The sequence below is a fragment of the Homarus americanus genome, unplaced genomic scaffold (genome assembly GCF_018991925.1).
Source record: "Homarus americanus isolate GMGI-L3 unplaced genomic scaffold, GMGI_Hamer_2.0 scaffold7626, whole genome shotgun sequence".
In the NCBI taxonomy this organism is placed as follows: Eukaryota; Metazoa; Arthropoda; class Malacostraca; order Decapoda; family Nephropidae; genus Homarus; species Homarus americanus.
In genome coordinates, this window is record NW_024718273.1 from 2334423 (window position 1) to 2361782 (window position 27360).

Genomic DNA, 27360 nt, shown 5'->3' on the forward strand with positions numbered 1-27360 from the left:
TCGTGTGTGGTCAATGTAAAGGCGATTCAAAGCAGTCTCCCAGTGGCGCAACAGTCCCTAATATCCCCAGGTACCCAAAGCAGGGTGCATGCCGTGGGGCTTGTTTGCTCCAACGGCATCCCATCTGCATTGCCAATTCAATCAGATGGCAGTCTTATTATCGACTTCATATCAGAGGCAAGTAGATGGGAATGATGTGCCACAGGGCGAGAAACAGCTGCTTTCACCTCAACATCAGCGCACTCATTTCCCTTGTCTTCCATGTGGGCAGGAACCTAGTAAAAACTGACGTTTCAGCCCTGATATTGAATGAGAAACAGCCACTCTAAAATAGCTTTAGCCAAGGGATGGGATGATGGGACACTAGCTAAGGCCTGGAGTGCACTGTGAGAATTACTAAAAATTGTGCAATCATTATGAGGTTGGGTGAAAATAATCTTGAGGGAAAATAAAATACCTGAAAACTATGCCAAAAAAATAGATGCAATAGTGTGGAGACTACCATCCTGACAGAATTAGGGAAAGATCACCCCAAAACTACCCTGCATCCAACTTAAAGCCATCGATGCAAACAGAGATAGTCCCTCTGTGAGAGGAGGCTTGCTCTAAAAGAAAGACAATGAACCACACAGGGAAAGCGTAAGTCCTTCCTTTTGCTAAAACACTGACAAACTTGAACTTCAGGGAGAATTCACGGAGCAGCAACAAAAACCACATGGAGCATATCTGAACAGGAAGAAGGCAAAAAAGACTCACTAATTCCCTTACCCTGAAGCAAAAAGGTAGCAGGAGGCTTGGATGCTGAACGTATTGTGGGGGACAGTCTCGCCAACTACACAAGTGTTGGTTACAGAATGCAGAAAGCGATGGAGGCAAAACCAACACTGGACCTGGAGATACGGGCATCAAAGATCAAAGGGTGTCTCATCAGCATCAACCAGTAAACTTGAGATTGGCGAGGACTTGAAGGCACTGGTTGCCAGGCACACCCCAGCATGATGAATATAAAGTTCAGTGCATTGAGTGTAGCCTCAGTGGATGAGGAGTACAACTCACACCCATAATCCAGTTTGGGTCTACTTAGCATGTGATAAAGATGAAGCAGGGTTCCTCGATCAACACCCCCCGACGTTTGCCCCAAGACTCTCTCAATAACTTGAAAGCAAGTTGGCAAGACTCTTTGGGGTAACGAATATGTTAGTGCCACGCAAGTTGGTTGTTGAACATAATTCCCAGGAAACAGGTTCTCTATGACACACAGCACTAAGTGATTATAGAGCTGCAGATCGGGATCTGGGTGAACACCTCGGAGATGGCAGAAATGCATGGCAATGGTCTTCAAGGGGGGAAATCTGAAGCCATGTTTTGTGGTCCAACGTGAAACCTTGTCTAATGCAAGTTGCACGGAGCATTCAGCCACTGACATGCGGGAAGCTGCATACCAAATGGCCAAGTTGTCTACATACAATGAGATAGATACACCACCTGGAACCGATGCTACTAACCCATTTATTGCGATGGAAAATAGGGTCACACTCAAAGCACTGCCCTGAGGAACCCCGTCCTCCTGAATAAGTTGTGCTGACATTTCTGTGGCAAGACGGACCCTAAAAGTGTGATGGCGCAAGAACTGACGGTAAATTTCCCTGCAAACCAAAATTGTGAAGCTTCTTAAGGATGCCGAATCTCCAAGCTGTCATATGTTTTCTCTAGGTCAAATAAAATGCAGATGAGATGTTGGTGACGAGCAAAGGCCTCACAGATTGAGGACTCAAAATAAACAAGAGCATCTTTTGAATGCATCTTCCAGAAGCCAGCTTGATATGGTAAAAGAAGGGCATTCTTCTCCATGTACCTGTAGTATACTAACTGGGAATTGACCATCTTTTCAAACAGCTTGCAGATACAGGAGATCAGAGCTCGGAGGCGATATTTTTGAGGGTGAAGTCCCTATTTCCAGTCTTCATGAAAGGCAGGACAGTAGCCTCCTACCATGAGGCCGGGAAGGCACCCTCTTGCTAGATCCTGTTATATAGCCCCAATAGAAAGGTCTGTGCCTCAACTTCAAGGTGGCGGAGCATTGAAAATGGGATATCATCAGACCCTGGTGATGTATCTCCAGTGAGTGAGAGGGCAGTTCTCATTTCTTTCATTGAGAACATGATGTTGTATGTCTCGTCACGTCCCACTCCAAAATACAGGGTCTGTGATTCCTCTACTCTACTCACCCACTTAAACTCTGAGAATCGAGCTACCATGGAAGACACACCTGCAAATTCTGAATGGAAAATCTCTGTAACTTCTTGAGGGGCAACAACAGAGCTCCCATCATTATTCTGGAGTCTTTTAATTTACAGAAGAAACATAAGTGGAAAAAGACTGGTGATGGGCATTCCTTAAAGCTCAACGAGCTTGGGCTCCGGCCTGTTTGTATCCCACATGATAAAATTCCATCCTATGATGTTGGTAGCAACCATTAGGCTCTGTGCCGCTCAACAATTGTCTGCCTGCACTCCTCTGACCACCAAGGAACAGGTCGGCGAGCTACATGGCTCTAGGTCCGAGGAATGGAACAGTGACCAACCCATCCCAGGAGGGTGGCTATGTAATCAACAGCTTCATCTACTGAGGGAGATTCTTCAATGCTCCTGTCTACCTTCACCAGTTTCTTGTACAATTCCCAGTCCACTTTGTCTAATCGCCAACAGGGAACTCGTGGTGTCGGGAAGACTTCTGAGGAGGAAAGTAGGATAGGGTAATGGTCACTTCCTTTGAGGTTGTCTGTTACTCTCCACTCAAAGTCCATTAGAGAGTCTGCTGAGCACAATGAGAGATCTATGACTGTAGTCGTGTTGGTCTGGACATGATAGTGGGTGTTATCACCAGTATTAAATATACCCAGGTCCATTTCTTCAATTATCGAAGCTATCAGGTCACCCCTTGGATTAACTATCGTATCACCCCAGAGGGTATGCCTTCCATTAAAATCACCGAGGATAAGACTAGGAAAAGGAAGTTGCCGAATTAATGAAACCAAATCCTCCCTGGCAATTGGTGTACTGGGTGGGAGGTAAATGGAGCACATGGTATAGGTACGTTGGAGGTGAATCTTGCAAGCTGTTACCTGCAACGGGGAAGTTGAAGAGAGTAAAAAGCCGAATAACCTCTGGGAGGGGATGATCATAGGCACCTAATGCTGTGTCATGGAGACAAATGCATATAGGGGCGAAATTGCTCAGGAGCAACTGGAGCTCCTCCAAGTTGGCTCTTAAGTCTCGACAATTCCATTAGACTATGGTAACCATGATTATTGTATATTTAGGTAGGGGTATACAGGCGTGCAGCCCCCCAACAGACGTTTAGGTTTAGGCTTGATTAATGTGTTGGAGCCTGCACGATGCACCAGGAGTGTACAACAATGAGCGCCTCCTCTACTGCTCCAGGGTTGAAATATACATCTGCGGCTTTGTGGACACAGGTGACCGATGGACCCATGCCAGAGTTATCCCCTGGAGATGGCTCCCCAGTTGGAAGATCAGTAGAGGTGATCCCTGTGTTAGGGGTCCCAGCTGCCAGTGTAAGAATAGCTGGAGTCCCATCATCAGGGGCATCTAGGTGGGGATCAGCCAACATTTCCGGGGAGGAGGCACCAGCCTGAGGTGACATCTGTTGGAGTGTCTAGGACTCATAATTTGGTTCTGAAGTTGGTAAAGTGGTCTCGCTTCCTTCGCAACAGTCGGACAATTCCACAATTGAGACCTTGGCTGGAGGATCGTCCACCTCCAGATACTTTGAGGACCCTCGAAAGCATCTTGCTGAATTTTTTGTAGTTCCAGGATGGCTGGTGGAAGAAAGATGAAGAATAGCAGATGTGCCTGCCTCATCCATATGGACCTCAGCTACTACGAGAGAAGTCTGAGGACTGAGAATTGGTGGGACAGAGTCGGGTGTGGGAGCTGAATTCAATATAGGTACTGATGATTCTCGGGGCGGTGTCACAGCAACAGTTCATCGAGACTTGTGTCGGGATAGAACCTGTGCATAGGAATCCCCATGACTTGGGAGTGAATTTAGTGCTGTGCTTCTGGCTTCACCAAAGCTCACTTTGTCTCTCGTGCGGAGATGGAGGATCTCTCTCTCTCTCTCTCTCTCTCTCTCTCTCTCTCTCTCTCTCTCTCTCGAGCTGGAACCAGTTACATTCACTAGAAGAGCCCGGGTGCGCCTCACTGCAGTGAAAATAGCAGACTAGACCCGGACATTTCTGACCCTCATGGGTATTACCACAGTTAACACACACTGCAAGAACACCGTGCTCTAACTTACAACAAGCGTGGCTGACATGGCCATACATCTGACAATGGAAGCATCGTCTAGGGTTTAGGACATATGGTTTCACCTTAAGAGAGATCCAGGCAACCTTGATAGAGGTTGGAATTTCAAAGCAATCAAATGTCAATAACAGAGTTGGTGTAGGGTTAAGAGCGCCATTTTCTTTCTTGCAGAACCTATCCATTTTCACCACCCTTTGGACTCACAGCTCCTCCAGAAGCTTCTCCTCTGAGTATTGGAGCAGCTCTTTAGAGAATACCACTGCTCGACACTGGTTAAAGGTGGTATGTGGAGTACAGGAGACTGGGGCTCCAGGAACCTCAGACAGGGTACGGAGTCAAGCACTCTCCTGGGGGGAGGAGACCTCCACTAGGAGGCTGCCATCTTGCTGGGTGGATATTTTTGTGTCTCTCCCATAAATTGTTACAACTGACCTGTGAACATCAAAAATGTCCAGGACCATTACAGGCCAGCCTTCTATGGTACAGAGCACTAGATATTTAGGAAAATCCACCTATTTGAACACACCTGGTAAGATCTCATGGGTAGAAGCATCATGGAGGGTGCCAGGACCAGTGGGCCTCTTGCGGCTCTTATACTTGAGTATTTGTCGGGACCCACGTTTTAGTATCTGGTAGGTGCTGCAATGTGACAATTGATGATCCTTAGGAGGGTCCAGGGATGGGTGCAGGGTCCCCAGGGGGGGATGAGGCCAGATAATTTTGTTAATGTCAAGCATAAAAAAAATTCATTCTCCCACCCACCATGGAGCGGTCAATGCCAGAGATAAGACCCTGGTGACCCCAGGAGTAGCGTTGGAGTATCCGCAGGTAACCACCAGGTGGCCAGGACGGCAGTTCCTGGACTATTGGAGTGTCGGGTCCCCTGATGCCCGCTTGACCCTAGCCACACTGTGACCAGCCGATTGACTTGATTGGGCCCAACCAAGCCACCCGTCTAGCTGGAATGGGGGGCAAGAGAAATGTGTTGCTAGCCACGGGGAGCAGCGTGCAGCATTGTTCAACCTCCAGGACTCTTGTATCCCAGTATTATGGGACGCCACCCATGGCAAACACATGGAAGAATATTCCAGCCCCGGCGGTCTGGGCTGGGAACGATGCTGCTGGTCTCCTCTCAAAACTGGCAGCAGGATAGGAGTCATTTTGTCTGGACCCTCCCCAGTGACCTACCCAGTTTGGGAAACTCTTCCCCTCCTTCTGAGGAGGGAAGGAAGGGGAGCCAAGCACCACTCTGGTACAACCCACCGGATCATCGGGAATTGCAAGATCCCCCCACACACACTTCAGCAAGGTGGCTCCCACTGGGGGGCTTTTTATAGGCTTTCACATTTTTCGGACTGGGGTCTGCTCCAATTAGTCCGATTATCGGACAACGAGATCAAAGATAAAATAATACTAAATAAACAGGCAACAACCTTTTGAAAGTAATCTATAAGGGTGGCCCAGAATATCCTATCGATCCCATTTACCCGCACATACCTCAGCGGGTTAGTGATAAAGCTTCATGAGAGGAAATTATCCACTAACCACCTATATTTGCAGTATACCTGTATTCTTATTTGTTCTTTTTAAATTACATTACGAAGAATAAACTAATGCAATTTTGGGCAAATTCATCACAGCTTGGAATAAGTGAAATTTATGCAAACTATCCCGTATCCAGCAAACTAGGGAGATTCTTCTGTTTAGCAAATACCATATGCCATTCCACAAACATGTTTTACCTTGACAGGCCCAGCTGGGTTCCCGGGGTCACGTGGCAGCACACTCCAGATGACGTTGTCTCGGGAGACTTGAACAGTGAAGGCCGTGACTCTCTCCCTGGTGAGGGGGTTGCCAGCCACCTCCACGCCATACACAGGCACCACTGAGCCAAGGTCCACTTGGACGAATTGATCTCTGTCATTATCCCTCGATGCCCAGCTCCTCACTGTATAGTAAAGTATAAATAAATATCTTCTGCATCTTACATATAAAATTAACCATCTAAAATGACCTATCAACTTTAATGTGTCAATTTAAATACGCATAAAATGTCTGTTCGAGTATATGGGGTATTAAACAAATGGTAATGGTCACCTTAGAGTCTAAGGCTTAGACGTTAATGGCTTCTCAAAATAACACAAGTAAATATTTCTTTAATTAGTGCTCAGGTCACCTACTTGTAAGATTGCCATCATTATAGTAGAGTCGTGCACTAGAAGGTCCATACATAGAGTTACGAGCAGGAGTGGAGGAGAAAGAGCTGTCCTCTACCTCATCAAGCAGGTTGATGTATCTACAAATTAATTAATTAATCATGAGTAACTTATATAAATTTGTGAAATGTTTATATCTAAAAAGAATTGTATCCTTGTATTTTTTATTAAAAATTTTACTTGTCTGAATTATTATTACTATATTATTATTATTATTATTATTATTATTATTATTATTATTATTATTATTATTATTATTATTATTATTATTATCATTATTATTATTATTATTATTATTATCATCATCATTATGATCATTATCATTTTTATTATTTTTATTATTATTATTATTATTATTATTATTATTATTATTATTATTATTATTTTTATTATTATCATCATTATTATTATTATTATCATTATTATCATTATTATCATTATTATTATTATTATTATTATTATTATTATTATTATTATTATTATTATTATTACATTTTCACCCCCAGGCCCCGATGTGGGTCAGTAACCTGTGCCTGGGTGGGTTAATCCCCTTAAAAAAAAAAGATAAAAAATAAAGCCTAAAACCAACTTTAAGTACTCTACAATATACAGTAAACCTTCACAATAATGAACTTTTCAATGAGGGATTTTCCTAATAAGGGACATAATTTTGTCTGATATAATTAGTAGACTTGGCCAGTAACACACAGTGAAGGGAACACTGTCCATAATGTGTACTTGTACTGCCATTAAACTAACACCAAAGTGATGGTAGTGACTGCAGTAATGCCAAAAGAAAACCTAAAAACATTTGTAACAAAAGAAAAAGAGGAAATCCTTCCAAATCTCAATAGAAAAACTGCATGACCAAGCAATTTTAGATTCCTGGCACACAAGTATATCATAATATAAACTCATGCCAAATATAAGATGTCCATTTTGAAAAATGTAAATGATTCATTAAATTTTTGTGCATTATTTTATGCAGTAAACTCCCTCTAACCTTGACTTGACACACTTATCCGCACCCCTTACAAACCGGACTGGGGTCCATCACCAGACACATGGATCCCAACCCAGAAAACAAAATAAAAATCCAGTTAGTATGGGAGGTACTGTAATTCCATATAAGTGGGGACTGCCGCTGTGATGGTAGTAGATGTGGCTGCTGAGGAGCAATTAAGTGAAGTGTCTAATAAATGTAAACACACCCTGTAGTGCACACCACATAATTATAGTTCATGAAATTAGCAGTGAAAACATAATCTCGGCTTCATCTTTGGTTACGTAGGAAAGCCTCCAATAATGACGGTTCTACTAACGACGACTCGTTTTTAAAACCCTGGTTAATTTAGGACCCAATTCAATTTACACCGTCATTATATATATATATATATATATATATATATATATATATATATATATATATATATATATATATATATATATATATAAGTAAATCACTGTGGGTGCGCGTGATCCAGGTATATGCTGATAACCACAAGGAAAGAAGAAACACGAAGTTCCCATTTTATAGTATATATATATATATATATATATATATATATATATATATATATATATATATATATATATATATATATATATATATATATATATATTAAAAACATGCCTTGCACATGAATGCTGCTGGGCTTGTAAGTGGTCATCAGTGATCACTAACACAAACAGTTGCAGCTTAGCGGGCATTTTGTTTTCATGTAACTGAACAGGACCAGGAGAAAAACTTTCTCAGGTATCTTACGGCATTTTAGTATCCCTATTCAACATGAGCAAGAGAGCAAGTGATGATAGTGATGGTTTAAACGCTAAAAGAAAGTGTATAAGCTTAGCCGAGAAACTAGATGTGTTAAAACGATATTAAAAAGGTGAGGTCTGTGGATATTTCATGCGCTTTGGGGATGGCGGATTGAACTCTCCATACGAATGAAGAAATAATTAAGAAAGTGCTGAGTTGATGAAGACAATGTTCAGGAGCTATTAATACAGTGACAGAGAAGACCTAACAAGAGCACGAGTGGAACACAACACACCAACAGATTGCTCACTCCTCATCTTCTTGCCAATTTATGACAACATTGGCTGTGTCCTTTAAGTTCTTGACTTTACCACCATTGGTGAGAAGTAGAATTTTTGTTTTACATTCATAAGCATGAAAAGTAATAAGTGTTGCTTTGATATCCCTATGTAGAAAAATGATGCTATGTTTTCATGTGTGCGTACGTACAGTACATACGGTGGCCTTGTACAATCCAACTCACTTTTTTTACCATCAGTGGTTACTTTTACTGTACATTAAGTAACATTAATTAAAACATACATATTCTTTCTTTTCTTACATTGATCTTTCTACAGCTATAACCAGGGTCTTATTTTCGTCAGTTTCGTATGTAGAACCATCATCATGGGTGTAAACACTAACGAAAACAATGCCGTCTCGTTTCCTCTTGTGTGTTTTAATATTCAACGTATTATTAATGTGTTGCTCATTTCACATACAGAAACATTAATTCAATCAAATAGATATTCAGTAATAAACAATAAAGAATCTTTTGCATATATTCTTAATAAGATAAATGACACTGTTTTCATGAGTACACACTACATCCTTGACCACGGTAGGTTTTTTTTTTTTTTTTTTTTTAGGTTAAGGTAGGGAATGGATGGGAGGCATTCTGGGACTCAAGGCATAGCCAGACATGAGGGATAGAGAAGTCACAACATATAGTGTTTGGAGGCTTCCCTGCTTTTGGTATAAGGCGAATAATGGCGATTTTGAAAATCTTAAGGAAGTATCCAGAGGCGAGGCACGCGGGCGTTGCATATATGAGCAAGCCTCTCTATCATGTTGTCGAGGAGTTGAGCCAGGATCTTCTTGTTAATGTGGCTTTGCCCAGGTGATTTGTTTTTAAACCCTTTTATGACGTCTGACACATCTGCAGGAACTATGCGCTCCGTCAGGTAGCTTCCGTCCACCAGTCTAGTGAAGTCAGTATGTGGGAGCGGCTGGAGCAGGTGCTGATGGTCCTGCAACTGACCTAAAATGTCCTCCTCAATCTCCCTGTCGAAGCTACATGAACAAAAGTGGGCCTCCTTGGTGTGGGAGGCAGCCAACAATTACCGCGATTCTGCTGCATTCTGGAAAGGAATCAAGTGACTGATGGGTTCCACCTCTAGCACGGTCCCTTACCTGCTCGACCAAAACAACGTGAAAATATTCGAGGAGGAAAACCGAGAACAACTACATCGGCAATATTTACGGAAGATCTTTACCATTAGTGAACAGGAGAACGAGGGCTTCGACAGGGAGTTTGAGGAGGACATTTTCGGTCAGTTGCAGGACTATCAGCACCGTAGGGTCGAGACCTATTCAGGAGCTGCTCCTGCTGAGCAGCGGCCCCCCTTGGCCAATGTTCGGCTCATTCCTCAGGTCCCTCTCCCCGACCCATCCTCACCACCGGGATATCAACAAAATCAAAAGTGACAATTTCGTTTCGGAAAGAAGTGGGACCAGTGTTGAACAGTGTTTAGGCCAGTGAATTCAGCACTAGACAGTACCAGTGAGAGCCGTGACCCACCAGTGGGATAAGCACCCCTGGGAACTGACCGCCGTCTTCTGACCGGGAGGTGCTAATTAGTCCACCATTGGAACAACAGAGGGCCAGCTGGCTATGCACCTGACTACGAGATAACACAACACCACCCAGCAGGGCGAGATACTGTGACACCACCACACACCACCCGGTGTCTCCATGACCACGTGAGGTCCTTCATATCAACACCCTAGGACGAGTTACTGCACCACGTGAACACCACACCACCCAGTGTTTCCATGAACACATGAGGTCATTCATATCAACGCCCGAGGACGAGTTACTGCACCACGTGAACACCACACCACCCAGTGTCTCCATGACCACGTGAGGTCCTTCATATCAACACCCGAGGACGAGTTACTGCACCACGTGAACACCACACTACCTGGTGTCTCCATGACCACGTGAGGTCCTTCATATCAAAACACCCGAGGACGAGTTACTACACCACGTGAACACCACACCACCTGGTGTCTCCATGACCAGCCCAGGCCCGGGCCATCAACTGTAAACTATAATAATTTGTATGTTCAATCATTGTTCCTTCTTCTTTCAGTAATGAAAGCTTTTGTTAAACGACCCACCCACCCCATATCTTTGTATGTAATAAGTCATTTTTGTCCAATGTATATTTTCAGCGTTCGGGCTGCTGAACTTTTACAATAAACCGTTAATTATTATTATTATTATTATTATTATTATTATTATTATTATTATTATTATTATTATTATTACATAAACTGGCCTTCCGCTATTAGTCTCTCACTTTTGTCTTTACCATCAGTGGTTACTTCTACTGTATATTAAATAATATTAATTAAAACATAAATATTTTAGACATTAATTTTACTACAACAAAAACCAGGGTCTTATATTCTTCAGTTTCAGATGGATAACTGACATCATGGGTGTAAACACTGACAACAACACTGGCGTCTCATCCCCTCTTGTGTGACCATATTACTGTAATGTATTTAAAAAATATAGTTTGCATTTTTCATTAATTTTACTGTTCTGGGGGAAAAGGGCGTAAAAATCCACACAAAAGATTCATGATAAGATGATTCACCTTACACTGCAATATTGGAGTTCACATTACTGCTGTTATTCGAGGCCTTAGTGCCATATAAAACACTCTTCTACTTTGTACGAGTCTCTTATCACTCTCCCATTATATTAGGCCATGTCCTTGAGCAAAAATAAATACAGTGAGCAAAATTTTGTATAAACCTTTATCCACAGCATCTGTTCTAACTGTGTTAGAAATATAAATTTGGTACAGTACTGTAATGATCATAAATACACTTTTTACAAGTTTGTTTAAATGCAAGATCCTTCAATAAATAATTTGGACATGAAATGATGTTGGGAACTCAATTTTGTAAAGAAAAACGTTAGAAAGTTTTATCCCAGAGTCTATAAAATCAGTTATAATTATGTGAGAATCACCACTGTTGTTTACCCAACTGACTACTGTGAAAATTATCGCGATGTATACAGTATATATATGACTGTACAGTAGGGTCGGGATGTATAGCGATTTTTTTTTAACGATTTTTTTATATAGTGACTACCAAAATTATCGACATTTTCCAATATATACCGATAAATCTATTTATTTTGCGAGGGAAATCGGGCAGAAAATATTTCAAATTTACCACCATGGCAAACAAATGGGTTATTTGCTCACCAGAGGCACCACCGTGGCTGCTCACTCACGCAGTCACGCTCGCCCGCACAGTCTTTCTGAATCAGCGGCAAGAGTGACAAGTCAGCAGCCGACTCTTCTGCAGATTCCGACTTCGAAGGAGAGTGTAAATGGGTTGCTAGTGACGTGAAAAGTGAAATGAAGAGAATGGAAAGCTTAATGGAAAAGATTTAATACTGTAACTAATATTTTTGGTTTGTTCATAAATGTAGGTGTGGGGTTGTCAAGTGAGGGTGACAGTGTATCGTCTGCTGCTGAGTCTGGTGTTCCCTGGATGGTGCTTCAGCTGCCGAGTCTTGTGTTCCCGAGTCTAATGTTCATTGGTGCTTTAGTTAGCAAGAAAATAAACTCGCTAAGTCAATTTTAGTCACTTTTATTGGCCTACAGAACCTAACCCTATTTTCCCCATTAATTACATGTAATTATATATCGCGATATAGTATATGGCGAACATCCTTGGACCAAATCTCGCGATATATCCCGACCCTAAAGCATATAATTATCTATACAATAAAATTATTGCTCCAGTCATGTAGCGAATTTTAGGATTTTAAGTTCTGGAATCAATAGTTTACACAATTTAAAAAAGGGAAAATGTGGGGTAAAATACCAGAAAAACACTAAACAAACTTTTGAAAGCCTTTCCTAACAATTCGTAACCTTTAAAGTTCCTAAAACTATAAAAAGTTTACCCTATTCATGTTTTCGGTGTTTAGTAGGTGATGGTGTTGTTTCCAGTATTTAGGATGTGTTGGTGTTGTTTTCGGTGTTCAGATGAGGAGGAATCCATAAACTCTTAAGTGATTCTTAACATTTTTATAAGTTAGGAAACGTTAGGCAAGGTTTTCAAAGGTTTGTTTAGTGTTTTATTTTTTTATTTTACCCCACATTTTCCCGCCATATCACGCATCTAAGGGATGCCGCCCAGACGAGGAACGACGGATCAGCGAGATGAGCGATAACACTCCTAGCAACAAGAGAGCTACTATTCCCTGGCGAGGATATTTGCTACACTAGCAACTAATTTAGTATAAAAACTCAGTTTATTTAATATGTGTGTCTCAAGAATCATAATAACCATGATGTAATCTACTATAGATACCTAGGCATCCAAGGAATCTCCATGATGAGCATCTAAGGCTGAGGAATTATTGTTATATCATAGTTTATTTAGGCTATCAAACCTAACTATGTTGTTTCAGATACCGATATGCACGGACAATAGAGGTGGGATAATGTTTTTGGCCAATACATTTATGATGGTTTAGATGGTCTCAAATTATAACATGTAAGGAAGCAAGCATCGATGACATCAGATGTCATGACCGGTAACACATTGAAAATTTATAATCCCTTTGTGAAACACTTATACCAGGATACTCACAGTGTACATAGTACAGTACATGAAAATACACGATCCTACTCCATAGCAGTAAAAAAAAATCCCACGGCTACAAATTTGTTCCAGTATTTGATAGTGTAGCCGTATTATTTTTTGACTGCTACGCAGTAGGGTCTTGTACTTTCATGTAATAAGTGTTACCATATGATAGGCAGCCCTACCACTTATGTGCACGCATAAATCACTATTCTAAATTCCCAACACTGACTTGTTGGTAGACTGTCACATTTTTAATAAAATTAGTTTCTGATTATTTGTGAGATTACTTTCCCATTATTATTTATTTGTATGTGTTTTGTGCGTGTGTGTCTACACACACACACACACACACACACACACACACATATTTACAATACAGGCAACATTTGAGCAACACATCAACAATTCTATAAATTTAGGACTTCTACACAACTCTTCCCACACTTCCGTACACCTCTATACCAGCGTAGTTGAAAAAGTGTTGCCGGTGAAGTATGAGATAAGATAAGATGAGAAGCGGTAGCATCCAGTAACCATTGTTGGAGTAAGAGTGATTTTCTCTTGTGATTGTCCATGTGGTGTTTTGCTTTTGTGTAACTTTTGACCCTTATTATGACTGACAAATGCAAATCAACATCCAAAGACACCACCCAACCCAAGAAATAGTGAAAAGCCATCACTATTGGTGTAAAATTAGGACATAATAAGCCACATTGTGAGGGGAAAATTCCTAGCCAATGCCACTTGGTGTAGGAAAAATTTTTCATTACAATATTATTTTCTTTTAGTAGATAGACTGTATTAAATATTTATTTTAGATAGGCTGTATTATTTCATTTTTAATTTCCTTATTATTGTGAGTTATAAATAGCATAAAAAATAAAACACAGTAATTGGTATAAATGCATAAATGAGTTTTGAGGTATCACTCCTCATATCTCCACCATTTCCCTTATTTCTCATGGGGAAAATTAAGTTTGCTTTAAGAGTTTATGAGTTACGCAGTCATTTTCAAGAAACTATACTTTTCCTATTGACTTAATTTAACTTACTTGTCAGGATCACAAACAGACGGTGGAGTGAAGAAGTCAGGGATAACTGTGGTTGTCACTGTAGTAGTTGTCTCTGTCAAAAGTTTTCCAAAAATTTTCATTAGTTCAGGTCATGCAAACCACACATAGAAATAATTCCTTGTTTCATTATTTTATCAACCGCATAATTTATTCTCATTCTACAACATATTTTATTGTTACCATATACAGATTCTTTCAATCTTTCCCTTACAACTTGATTCAAAATTATTTCTAACAATTTTATACTTTTACTGTACTAACAAACCATTATATCAGAGGAATATCTCCGTTAGCGAGAATCCCTCTTAAGGGTAGCGTCCGGCTGAAGCACGAAATTCATTAATAATTGATTAATCAATATAAATTTCCTGTCAGCAATTAAAGACACCAGACACATTGTTGCTATAGTCCTGAATCTGTTCTGCCTAATCCCTAATCCCTGATACCTGATTTTTCCCTTATATTATCAATTTTCAAAATCCTACTTCTCCATAACTTCTTGCTTGATTAGGGTGAAAATCATGAGGAGTATAGGAAATTTACTCCTCTTGAACGTTACATATAGATATTTATAGAAGATTATAGCTTTCATTTTAAGTGCATGAATTTTTTTCCTAACTTACCAATTTTTCCTCCAAATATTTAAAAAGATAAATCAGCAAATAATAAACCAAGCCAAATATAAAGAAAATCTACATGTTCAGTCACGCACAATATGTTATTCTACTACTGAGTTTTTGTTTGATTAGAATCGGTCCATAAATGGCCGAGCCTAAAGGAATTGAAGGTTAGAAAAATTTGTTGTGCAATACAGGCCGCTGAAGGTGCCCAGCAGCAACAGACGGCCGAACCTGACTTTTACTTCTTCAGGGGTAACTGAGGAGTACAAGCAGCCTCAGCCTCTCATCCTGTTTTTAGCTGGCTGAGAAACGTACCACATACTGACTTTTACCAAGTGATTGGTACTACTTTACACCAAATAATATAACAAAAATGTTTCTGCAGCTTTTGCTACGTAAACAGCAGGGCCCCCTAAATGAAGAGGGGGTAGAACAATCATGCATTGCTACATAAATATTAGGAATTATGCAATCAAAATATGTCAACATATAGCCACAAGCAACAGCTTTTATCAGGAATTTTAATGAATATATTCGTAATTTTCTGATTTTCATCGTATTTTCAGCAAGATTCTACCCTTAACTGGAACTCTCAGATATCTGGAATTTAAATTTTCTCAGAATATCGTTCCCAAAGCCGAAATTTTCCGGAAAATTCCGGCTTTGGGAACAGCAACACTCACCACCACCACCAACAACAACACTTTCCACCAAAAACAAAAAAAACACTCACTGCCACCACCAACAACACTAACCACCAAAACAACAACACTCACCACCACCACCAACAACACTCACCACCACCAACAACAACAACACTCACCACCACCATCACCAACAACACTAACCACCAAAACAACAACACTCACCACCACCACCAACAACACTCACCACCACCAACAACAACAACAACACTCACCACCACCATCACCAACAACACTAACCACCAAAACAACAACACTCACCACCACCAACAACAACAACACTCACCACCACCATCACCAACAACACTAACCACCAAAACAACAACACTCACCACCACCAACAACAACACTCACCACCACCAACAACAACAACAACACTCACCACCACCATCACCAACAACACTAACCACCAAAACAACAACACTCACCACCAACAACAACACTCACCACCACCAACAATAACCAACACTCACCACCATCACCAACAACACTAACCACAAAACAACAAAGACTCACCACCAGCACCAGCAACAACGCCTAACCACAAAACAACAACACTCACCACCACCACCAACAACAGCACTAACCACAAAACAACAACACTCCCACCACCACCAACAACAACCAACAACCTCACTCCACCACCACACACCAACAACACTAACCACCAAAACAACAACACTCACCACCACCACCAACAACAACAACAACAACAACACTCCACCACCACCACAACACACCACCAAAACAACCACACTCACCACCACCACAACAGCACTAACCACCAAAACAACAACACTCACCACCACCAACAACAACACTCACCACCACCAACAACAACAACAACACTCACCACCATCACCAACAACACTACCCACTAAACAACAACACTCACCACCACCGCAACCTTACCCCCACAACCATCACCACCACCACCAACAACACCAACCACACCGCACAACAACACCTCCACCACCAACAACAACACTCTGCACCACCAACAACCAACAACAGCACTCACCACCACCATCACCAACACTAACCACCAAACAACAAACTCACCACCAGCACCAACAACAACACTAACCGCAAAACAACAACACTCACCACCACCAACCAACAACACTAACCGCAAAACAACAACACTCACCACCACCACCAACAACAACAACAACAACAACACTCACCACCACCACCACCAACAACACTAACCACCAAAACAACAACACTCACCACCACCAGCAACAACAACACTCCACCAACAACAACGCCACCACCAACAACAACAACAACACTCACCACCACCAACAACAGCAACAACACTCACCACCACCATCACCAACAACACTAACCACCAAAACAACAGCATACACCACCAACAGCACTCACCACCACAACAACAACACACCCAACAACAACACTCACCACACCACCAGCAACAACAACAACACCACCACTCACCATCACCAACACTATCCAAAACCTAAAGCTCAGCTGCCAACCAGCACACTAACCACCAAAACAACAACACTCACCACCACCGCAACAGCAACACTAACCACCAAAACAACAACAACAGCACTCACCACCACCACCCAGCAACAACAACAACAACACTCACCACACCACCAGCAACAACACTAACCACTCAAAACAACAACACTCACCACCACCAACAACAACAACACTCACCACCAACAACAACAACATCACACCACCACCAACAACACTAACCACCAAAACAACAACACTCACCACCACCAACAACAAGCACTCACCACCAACAACAACAACAACACTCAACCACCATCACCAACAACACAACCACTAAAACAACAAAACTCACCACCACACCAGCAACAACACCAACCACAAAACAACAACACTCCACCCACCAACCAGCAACACTCTACACCACCAACAACAACAGCAAACTCCCACCACCACCATCACCAACAACGCTAACCGCAAAACAACAAGACTCACCACCAACACCAGCAACAACACTAACCACCAAAACAACAACACTCACCCACCAACCACTAACCACCAAAACAAGCCTCACACCACCAACAACAACAACACTCACCACACAGCAACAACAACACTAACCGCACCATGCAACAGCACTAACCCAAACAACCTCACACCAAAACAACAACACTCACCACCAACAACAACAACAACACTAACCGCAAAACAACAACACTCACCACCACCAGCAACAACAACACTCACCCACCACCAACAACAACACTAACCACAAAACAACAACACTCACCACCACCAACAACAACAACACTCACCACCAGCAACAACCAACACTCACCACCACCACCAACAACAGCACTCACCACCACCACCACCAGCAACAGCACTAACCACCAAAACAACAACACTCACCACCAACAACAACAACACTCACCACCAACAACAACAACAACACTCAACCACCAGCAACCAACAACAACACTAACCACCAAAAAGTAACACTCACCACCACCAGCAACAGCAACATCACCACCACCAGCCAACAACCAGCACTAACCGCAAACAACAACACTCACCACCACCAACAACAACCAACACTCACCACCACCAGCAACAACACTAACCACCAAAACAACAACGCTCACCACCACCAACAACAACAACACTCACCACCAACAACAACACTCCACCACCACCAACAACAACAACACTCACCACCAACAACAACAACAACACTAACCACCAAAAACAACACTCACCACCACCAACAACAACAACACTCACCACTACAACAACAGCAACCAACAACAACACTCACCACCACCACACCAGCAGCATAACCGCAAAACAACAACACTCACCACCACCAACAAAACAACACTCACCACCAACAACAACAACAACACTCCCACCACCAACAACAACAACAACACTCCACCACCACCATCACCAACAACACTCAACCACCAAAACAAACAACACTCACCACCACCAACAACAACGCTCCACCACCACCAACAACAAAACAACCTCACCACCACCATCACCAACAACACTCCACCACCACCAACAACACTCCACCACCAGCAACCAACAACAACACTCCACCACCATCACCAACAACACTAACCACCAAAACAACAACACTCACCACCACCAGAACAACAACAACACTCACCACCACCACCAGCACTAACCACCAAAACAACAACACTCCCACCAACAACAACAACAACACTAACCACAAAACAACAACACTCACCACCACCACCACCAACAACAACCAGCAAACAACACTCACCACCACCAACAACAACAACAACAACACTCCACCACCACCATCACCAACAACACTAACCACCAAAACAACAACACTCACCACCACCACCAGCAACACTCACCACCACCAGCAACAACAACAACACTCACCACCACCATCACCAACAACACTAACCACAAAACAACAACACTCACCCACCACCACCACCAACAACAACAACAACAACACTCACCACCACCAACAACAACAACAACAACAACACTCTACCAACAACAACAACAACACTAACCACCAAAACAACAACACTCCACCACCACCAACAACAACACTCACCACCAACAACCAACAACACTCACCACCACCATCACCAACAACACTAACCACTAAAACAACAACACTCAGCCAACAACAACAACAACACTAACCACCAAAACAACAACACTCACCACCACCACCACCAGCAACAACAACAACAACAACACTCACCCACCACCAACAACAACAACAACCAGCACTCACCACCACCACCACCAACAACAACAACAACCAGCACTCACCACCACCAACAACAACAACAACAACAACACTCACCACCACCAACAACAACAACAACAACAACACTCACCACCACCATCACCAACCACTAACCACCAAAACAACCAACACTCACCACCACCACCAACAACAACAACAACAACAACAACCACCTCCAACAACAACAACAACAACAACAACAACACTCACCACCACCAACAGCAACAACAACAACAACACTCACCACCACCACCACCAACAACAACAACAACACTCCACCACCACCACCAACAACAACAACAACCACAACAACCACCACCACCACCAACAACAACAAGCAACAACAACACTCCACCACCACCATCACCAACAACACTAACCACCAAAACAACAACACTCACCACCACCACCAACAACCAACAACAACAACAACACTCCACCACCAACAACAACAACAACAACACTCCCACCACTCACCAACAACGCTAACCGCAAACAACAACACTCACCACCAACAACAACAACACTAACCACCAACAACAACAACCTCCACCACCACACCACCACCAACAACAACAACAACCCACCACCACCACCACCAACAACAACCACTCACCACCGCCACCAACAACAACAACAACACTCACCACCACCATCACCAACAACAACAACAACACTCACCACCACCATCCAACGCATAACCACCACCAACAACAACAACACTCACCACCAACAACAACAACAACACTCAACCAACAACAACACTCACCACCACCATCACCAACGCACTAACCACCACCATCACCAACACTAACACCAAAACAACCACACTCACCACCAACAACAACAACAACACTAACCACCAACAACAACAACACTCACCACCACCACCACCACCCAACAACAACAACAACACCACCACCACCATCACCAACAACACTAACCACCACCAACAACAACAACAACACTCACCACCAACAACAACAACAACACCACCACCAACAACAACAACACCTCACACCACCATCACCAACAACACTAACCACCACCATCAACAACAACACTAACCACCAAAACAACAACACTCACCAAACAACAACAACAACACTAACCACCAACAACAACAACACTCACCACCACCACCACCAACAACAACAACAACAACACTCACCACCATCACCAACAACAACAACAACACTCACCACCCCACCAACAACAACAAAACACCACCACCACCATCACCAACAACACTAACCACCACCAACAACAACAAACAACACTAACCACCACCAACAACAACAACAACACCACCAACACCACCAACAACAACATCAACACCACCACCACCAACAACAACAACACTCACCACCAACAACAACAACAACACTCACCACCAACAACAACAACAACACTCACCACCAACAACAACAACAAACAACAACAACACTCACCACCACCAACCAACAACAACAACACTCACCACCACCAACAACAACAACACCTACCACCAACAACAACAACAACACTCCACCACCACCACCAACAACAACATCACCCACCACCAACAACAACAACAACACCTCACCACCAACAACAACAACAACACTCCACCACCACCACCACCAACAACAACACTCACCACCAACAACAACAACAACACTCAACACCAACAACAACAACAACACCACCACCACCACCAACAACAACAACACTCACCACCAACAACAACAACAACACTCACCACCAGCAACAACAACAACACTCACCACCACCACCAACAACAACATCATCCACCACCACAACAACAACAACAACACTCACCACCAACAACAACAACAACACCTCACCACCACCACCAACAACAACATCACCACCACCACCAACAACAACACCACCAACAAAAAGAACAACAACACTCCACCAACAACAACAACACTCAACACCAACAACAACAACACCCACAACCACAACCACCACCACCACCACCAACAACAACAATACTCACCACCAACAACAACAAACCACCACCACCACCAACAACAACACTCACCACCACCACCACCAACAACAACACTAACCACCAAAACAACAACACCACCACCACCCAACAACAACAACATCACCACCAACAACAACAACAACACTAACCACCAACAACAACAACAACACCAACCACCAAAAACAACACTCACCACCACCAACAACAACAACAACACTCACCACCAACAACAACAACAACACCAACCACCAAAACAACAACACTACCACCACCAACAACAACAACACTCACCACCCCACCACCAACAACAACACTAACCACCAAACAACAACACCACCACCACCAACAACAACAACACCACCACCAACAACAAACAACACTCACCACACCACCAACAACAACAACACTCAACCACCAACAACAACAACAACACTAACCACCAAAACAACAACACTACCACCACCAACAACAACAACACCACCACCCAACAACAACAACAACAACAACAACACTCACCACCACCACCACCAACAACACTAACCACCAAAACAACAACACTCACCACCACCAACAACAACAACACTCACCACCAACAACAACAACACTCACCACCACCAACAACAACAACAACACTCACCACCACCATCACCAACAACACTAACCACCAAAAAACAACAACACTCACCACCACCAACAACAACAACAACACTCCACCACCAACCAACAACAACAACAACACTCCACCACCACCATCACCAACAACACCACCACCACCAACAACAACACTCACCACCACCAACAACAACAACAACACCAACCACCACCATCACCAACAACACCAACCACCAAAACAACAACACTCACCACCACCAACAACAACAACAACACTCACCACCACCACCACCAACAACAACAACAACACTCACCACCACCAACAACAACAACAACACCCACCACCAACAACAACAACAACACTCACCACCACCACCAAAACAACAACTCACTCACCATCAACAACAACAACAACACTCACCACCAACAACAACAACAACACTCCACCACCACCACCAACAACAACATCACTACCACCACCAACAACAACACTCACCAACAAAAAGAACAACAACACTCACCAACAACAAAAACACTCAACACCAACAACAACAACACTCACAACCACAAACACCACCACACCACCAACAACAACAACAACCACTCACTACCACCAACAACAACCACCACCACCGCCAACAACAACAACAACACTCTACCACCACCACCACCAACAACAACAACAACACTCACCACCACCAACAACAACAAAAACCACTCACCACCGCCAACAACAACAACACTCACCACCACCACCACCAACAACAAAAACAACCACTACTACCACCAACAACAACCACTACCACCACCAACAACAACAACAACACTCACCACCACCACCAACAACAACAACAACACACTCACCACCACCACCACCACAAACAACAACAACACCACCACCAACAACAACAACAACACCACCACCACCACCACCACCACACAACAACAACAACAGCCACCACCAACAACAACAACACTCACCACCAACAACAACATCACTCACCACCAACAACAACATCACTCACCACCAACAACAACAACACTCACCAACAAAAGAACAACAACACTCACCAACAACAACAACACCAACACCAACAACAACAACACTCACAACCACAACCACCACCACCACCACCAACAACAACATCACTCACCACCAACAACAACAACACCACCAACAAAAAGAACAACAACACTCACCAACAACAACAACACCAACACCAACAACAACAACACTCACAACCACAAACACCACCACCACCAACAACAACAACAACCACTCACTACCACCAACAACAACCACTCACCACCGCCAACAACAACACTCACCACCAACAACAACATCACTCACCAACAACAACAGTCAACACTGTAGCCAGGTTAGACTCGTCTCTGTAACCATCAGGCTACTGGTGCCAAGCTGTTGCTCCTTACCTGTTATTTTCGGCTAGATATATGTAACTTTCTTCATTTATTTTTAATGATATACAGTACATGCAAACATATTGTGATAAAAGTAAAAGAAATAATTGTCCAAAGGGCAAACACATAAAAGGAATATATTGTACATTTCTTTGCACACGAGTTGGCTGGATTAGTGGGGGGAGGCAGGACGGCTGGGCGGATTGTTGTTTCGGGGAGGTGGGAGAGAGCGTTGCTAGGAATCAGCAAGGTAGCGTCGCCGTTGCTACGGTGAACAGAGTACAGACGTATATGCAAATGGAAACTGTGTTAAACTTTCATTTGGTTTTATTTACTGGTTTGGCAATACAGTATTTTAACTTATTTATTGGTATTGTTTTTATTTATTCTCACATTTACTGGTACTGTATACTATATATTGTTTTATGAAAATTATGGCTACAGGAGGAAAGTGCACACATTTTTCCTTAAATACTCCCCTCTAAAATGGGGGTGTGTATTATATCGCTGTGCCTCTTATATGTAAAAAAAATACGGTACTAATTATGAAGAGGAAAATATATCTGTGAGGAACAAAAGTATGAACAAACATAATTCATATAGCACTGCCTAAATTGTTGGGTAACAGCACAAAAACTGTAATATAACTAACAAATTAACATTATTCTTACCACATGAACAGTAGTATCTGATTTGTAGTCTAGACAGCTTCCACGGTCTGGTCTACATTGCTGCATCGGAAACCATATCGAACATCACAGCTTATGCCTTTATCTGCTGCTGAATTCAAACCAGTCGCTGTCTCCACACACTCAATATATGCCAGCTGACCCTAAAATTGTATTAATTGCTAATATACATTAACTTCTTCTGTTCTATTATATAAGTATTTTCTCACCACTGATGGTAGAGGAGTCAAAGGTGTTCTAACCACTGAATATAATATGAGGCACTCTAGGCAAGAACATGAGAAGTGACAAATTGGCTTTTAGTTTGTTTTCATTTTACCATAAGAATAATTTAACTTCACTTTTTCCAACAGAATATTATAACATATACTGTATGTTGTTTGTCTTGTTCTTGGCTGAGTGCCTCTATGTCAAGGGGAGCCCAAATTCTGTAAAACCTTTGACAACTAAAACAAAATCCCAAAAACCAACTGTCACTTGCCACAGTAACAGTGTGAGATTCTGTCATAGCCACCTAATGTATGTAGTTCAATTTAGACAAAGATGGTCACAGACTGTCCCACCATAAACACACATAAAAGGTCAAATATATTTCACACTGCAAACATTTATTCTGGTGTGTTTAACCTCAAGAGAAGTACAATGCACACAGGTCATCATATGTGTAACAAATGGTCTTTTATTTCTCAAAAGCTCCAGTTCTTCTAAAACTTCACTAAAGCTTGAAACACATAGACTTGAGAATAAAAATACTGCACTGCAACAAGATCACAAAAAGTGACAGCTTGATTTCTATCATTCACATACATCTCTTTAAGTTTTAATACTTTCTAAACCATGTTCCTTTTATTAGTCGTGTTGCGTGGATTGTGTCGTGTTGCGTGGGTTGTGTCGTGTTGCGTGGGTTGTGTCGTGTTGCTTCTTTGTAACAAAGCGTGCTCGGCATTCGGGCCTTCATTGTTGAGCGTCAGAAATTAGACAGTGATTACTTAAAACATCAAGATCGTCTAAGTGATGTGAATGTGTAAGTCAATAAAAGATTTTTAATGTTATTCGCAATTGTGTACAGTATTGAAATATTCTCCTACTTGACTGGAGCTAGAGGCTGTATGTATATTATGTATGTTGTATGTATAACATGTATGTACTCTATATATATACAATACTTCTCTAGTCAGTAGCGTGTGCAATGCCCTGTTTCATGTCACCACACGCTTAGATAAATGTGCCTGGCGACATCTGGGCTGCTAATGTACCACATGTCACCTGAGAGTCAGAGAGAGGCCAGTTGACCCATTAGGAGTGTAGGACTACCTGTGCTTGTAGCGCACCCATATTTCCGTTGAATAGAACCTACAGAACTCTACAGGTGTTTATGTTCGCTCCTGTAGTTAGAACCAAGTACCCCGAACATCTCCAGAGGCTGTGGGGATACAACTATAAAATAATTACTATATGCCAAGATTTATTCAGAATATTTTAAACGGGGCATGTTCATGGCTGTGACTGACCATCCAAGGCCGATCAGAGAGTGCAGTATTGTGCCTTTAGCTCGGACAGCTCATAGTGATAACAGTGACCACTGTGGGGAAGAAAAAAAAATTGGAAAAAAAATGGGGCAAACAGCAGGCAGCAGTGCCTGGAAAAAATCTTTTTCTAAAAGGATTATGAGTGTGCATTTGATCCACCACTCATAGGGAAATACAGTGCAACTAGTAGCACATAGCAATACCAACAAATCATCGAGGAGAACAGGAAAGAAGAGTCAATAACAGAAAAAAACAAGCTGTACTGTCTTGGACAGCAACACTGAGTGAACGAATGTGCCAGAGAGGTCAAGATCTGCAAGACATCTCAGCAACTTTTAAATAATATCATCCTGCCACAAGGGCATGAGCATACACACACATGTCTTAGTTCATTGGTACTATAAAGGAAGACATCCCAGCAAGGGCAAATTTTTTATTCAGAATAAAATAACAGATTATGGAGTTCGGCATCACACACTAGGGACTCTGTAGTTGTGGACTTTAAAAGTGCCTACATAAGTCCTGTCATCAAGACAAATCTTTTTACTTTTATCCTCTTCACCACTGATCGGCTCGGTAGCTGCTTAGGTGATCGGTCACGTCTCTGTTGACACTGTTGGCAAGTACTGGGCATGCACCGGCTCCTGAATGTACCTGAACCTGTTCAGTGTTGGTCAAGTCTTGTCTTGAAATAGTTCACACTCGGTGCCGTCACAACACTTTCTGGTAGATTGTTTCCAGAATTCACAACTCTCACTCCGAAAAAGTTTGCCCTCACAGTTTTCTGGAACTGTTGCTTCTTCTTCAATCTTGAGCTGCGCCCCTTGTGGGGCGAGCGTCCGCCAGCTCAGTAAGGACACTCGACTGAGTAGTGCCTTAAGATTTATATACTCACCTCAATTAAGGTCGCGCCTTGCGTCAGTAGTATAAGCAGGTAAGTTCAGGCGCTCCAATCTCTCAGGGTAGTTGAGGTGCCGAAATGCAGGCACCCTGGTGGCCTCCTTTGAACATTTTCAATCAATTGACAGTCCCTATCAATCTCAGGGAGACCAGAAAGGGGTGACAGTACTCCAGGTGGGGAAGCACTTCACTCTTCAAGATCATTACGAGGGACGAACCGTCGACATATCTGAACAACCTTCTTATAAGACCCAATAATTTATTTGCCTGATTTACCTTCTTCTCACAATGGCCGAGAACTTCAGCTCATTGTCAACATACACACCTAGGTCCTTCTCACATTGTCTCCAAATAGTGGGTTCTTCATCCCGTTGGGACATATAATACGCCTCCTTACCGTTGGTACGCCCCAGGTGCATGGTCTTACACTTCGTGACATGAATCTCAGCAGCCATTTCTTCGACCATTCTTGGAGCTCACAGAGATCCTTCTGCCTCTTCACAGTCCGCATGGTTCTTGATTTCCTAAAATAACTTGGCGTCATCGGCAAACATTTGTATGGAGGAGTTAATACAACGTCAGGCATGTCATTTATGGAACAAACAAACAACAGTGGGCCCAATACACTGCCCTGTGGTACTCCCCGCTTGTGACAGGGTACAGATGATGATTTCGTGCCTTTAATCACCACACACTGCTTGCGGTCATGTAGAAAGTCTTCTATCCACGCTAGGACATAGCAATACGTAACTAC

The 27360-nt window shown here is 42.5% G+C and overlaps 1 protein-coding gene across 1 annotated transcript in view; it reads right to left on the reverse strand.

Annotated features, from left to right (window-relative positions):
- The window catches only part of LOC121859369, a 532182-nt gene that overhangs the window by 135139 nt on the left and 369683 nt on the right, over positions 1 to 27360 (reverse strand). Inside the window, exons 61-63 of the mRNA XM_042356146.1 lie at positions 14306 to 14378; positions 6512 to 6627; positions 6074 to 6279 (exon numbers count right to left, since the gene is read on the reverse strand). Coding sequence (XP_042212080.1) covers positions 6074 to 6279; positions 6512 to 6627; positions 14306 to 14378 — 395 coding nt within the window. The remainder of the gene's footprint in view (positions 1 to 6073; positions 6280 to 6511; positions 6628 to 14305; positions 14379 to 27360) is intronic.